The 2,967-nt window shown below is 31.4% G+C and overlaps 1 protein-coding gene across 2 annotated transcripts in view; it reads right to left on the minus strand.

The window, feature by feature from the left end:
• LOC106472880 (transmembrane protein 68-like) overlaps positions 1-997 on the minus strand; it is a 13,823-nt gene extending 12,826 nt beyond the window's left edge. Inside the window, exon 1 of one of the 2 annotated variants that reach the window (XR_002613548.1) lies at positions 669-993. Coding sequence is in view for 1 of the 2 variants with exons in the window: in XM_013933552.2 (XP_013789006.2) it covers positions 669-953 (285 nt within the window). In the remaining variant the exon portion in view is untranslated. Of the gene's footprint in view, positions 1-668 lie in introns of both variants that reach the window. The other variant, XM_013933552.2, reaches the window with a different exon arrangement.
• Positions 998-2,967: the final 1,970 nt, after the last annotated feature.

Here is a 2,967-nt window from a genome sequence, read left to right on the forward strand (position 1 = left end):
TCAGTTTTATCCAAGTTGCTGTTAGGGACCATTTACATGTCAATCTTATCCAAATTGCTGTTAGGGACCATTTACATGTCAATCTTATCCAAATTGCTGTTAGGGACCATTTACATTTCAGTCTTATCCAAATTGCTGTTAGGGACCATTTACATGTCAATCTTATCCAAGTTGCTGTTAAGGACCATTTACATGTCAATCTTATCCAAATTGCTATTAGGGACCATTTACATGTCAATCTTATCCAAATTGCTGTTAGGGACCATTTACCCAAATTGCTGTTAGGGACCATTTACCCAAGTTGCTTTCACAAATCATTTTTGGCTTATCAAAGTTGTTCCTGAGAATGTTTACTGATTAAGTTTATTTGAGTTAATTACGTAGACACATAAGTGCATAAAAGTTTTTAATGTATAATTGAACCTTTTGTTGTCAATAATGTAATAATTTAAAACCTCTGACAAGAAAATTCTAAATACATACATGTAAGATATTGTTTATCATAAACTAATATTTATTACACTCAGTAGCTGCTAAAAATAAAAATAAGTAAAATAACTAGAAAAACTTTGAACAGATCAATCAATCAATCATTCTTTCAAACTAGTAAGGAGTTGGTTGCTTTTATATAAAACACATTCAGTTATATCAAATGTTTGAAAACTTACACATTGTGTCTGAAGGGCAACTTTAGCAAATCCAGTTCTCCTACCCCAGAGGAGGTTATAATTCTCATCACTGAACTGAGCTTCAAGAACACCACCAGGAGCAATGGCCACTAGGTGGCCCTCACGAACTACCTGGGCACATGTTTGAACAGATCCAGTAAAAACATGAAACACTTCCATCAAGAGACCCCAACCTAAAAGATTCAACATGAAAAGCACCAAACCATGTGATGCAGTTTGTTTTAATACAAAACAGGTATGTTTACTAAAAAAACACAATGACATTTGGGACTTGATAACCCTTTCCAGTGTGAATTAAGTGATGAATATGAAAAGTTCAGTAGTTCATATTTGTATTTAAACCTTAAGATCTAACTATATTATGGTTAACAAAAAACACAGACATTTGGGACTTGATAACCCTTTCCAGTGTGAATTAAGTGAACTTGTCACAGCTTTAAAAATGATAACCATAAAAGTTGAATGTCTTTCAATTAGTAGTGATAGATGAGACAATGAAAACTACAGTCACCATGATTAGACAGTCTGTTTACAGCCTACCCAATACCTAACTGTCTCTCTAGATAGACTGTCATCAGATATATGAGAAAACTGAAAGTGAAAGCAAAGAGGTTGAACTAAGAGTGATTGTGACGTGCAAAATGTAAAAACATCTTTCAGTTATATCCACCTATAGCATGGATGCCAGAAAAAAAGGCATACAAGATACACGTGGTGTGCCAGTTTTTGCATGATATAAATCACTGTTGTATTAAGACTCATGAATTTCATTAAACATAATGTGAAACAGTTTCTTAAGCTTTTGATACGAATTATCACTGGTATCGACTTTCTCTGTGTTTTTTGTTAACCATAATATAGTTAGATCTTAAGGTTTAAATACAAATATGAACTACTGAACTTTTAATATTCATCGATACCAAGTAGAAGGATTAGAAAACATTCCATCTGAAGGAGGAGCCCTGCTGATATATTATCATGGAGCAATTCCAATTGATTATTATTACTTTGTGTCTAAGTTGCTGATTCACAAACAAAGAGTAATTCGATCTGTTGGCGATCGGTTTCTCTTTAAAATACCAGGTAACATCTTGTTTTGTTTGTTTGGTGAAAAGATTTTAAAATTGGAACTTCTGTATTGAAATGATCTGCAGGACCTAAAGAAAGCCTCAGTACAGAAGTGGACATCATTTCAGCTTCTGTACTGAGGCTTTCTTTAACATTCAGTTGCATTCCATTAAAGTTCTGTACTGTATTAATTGATATAATTATAATTTCTATTACTTAGATAGTTTGAATAATCCAAAAGAATAATAATCAGAAAAACTAGTTAAATATTTTCATTACATCAATGGATCTAATCATAATTTTGAGTGATTATTTTACATGACACTAATCAGTGCAAAGTTCGGGATTATAATCTTCTTTATAGATTTAGAGGAAGTAAAGTGATGTGTATTTTATTGTTTTACTTTCAGCTGAAATGTGGACAACATATATATATAACAGGCAAGTGCTAAGAGATTGTTATATATAACATTCTTTATAAAGTTGTTTAAAAACAATTCTTACCATTGTAGAGTTACTTATTTCAACAATATATTTAGAGATGAGGGATTATTGGGATTTGCTAATTGATTGATTGATTGTTGGCCTCAAAAAAAAAGTGTCCATCACATTTCATATTTCAATAACGACAGTGGGCATTATTTAGCTTTGTGTTTAACAACAAACAAATATCATGACAATATTTCAGTTATTTGGATAGTTGATGTAATTGAAAATAGTAATTATAGGAAACACTAATTTTAATTATTTTATTTTCACGAGTTGTGACAGACTTGAATTATTCAAAAATACTAATATAAAAATCACAGTGACAATATTTCGATTACAGGATCATTGGAATAATGGAAAACACTAATTTCAATTACTTCATTATTTTCATGACATTAACTTATTTGGTTCTTTTAATAGAACTATTGGCAGAGTAAATGTAGAAGCTGACATATGGACAACATTTGAACTTCTGTATTGAAATGATCTGCAGGACCTAAAGAAAGCCTGAATACAGAAGCTGAAATGTGGACAACATTTGAACTAATGTATTGAAATGATCTGCAGGACCTAAAGAAAACCTCAGTACAGATATATAATATACACCTGGAAAAAAGTTAAGCACCCCCAAATATTTTTCAGGATTGCTTATTGAAAATAAGGTTTAATTTTCACGATGTTGAGCAATGTTCATAATTTCGAACATAATTAAAAGGATGTG

Source organism: Limulus polyphemus, unplaced genomic scaffold (genome assembly GCF_000517525.1).
Source record: "Limulus polyphemus unplaced genomic scaffold, Limulus_polyphemus-2.1.2 Scaffold5698, whole genome shotgun sequence".
Taxonomy (NCBI): Eukaryota; Metazoa; Arthropoda; class Merostomata; order Xiphosura; family Limulidae; genus Limulus; species Limulus polyphemus.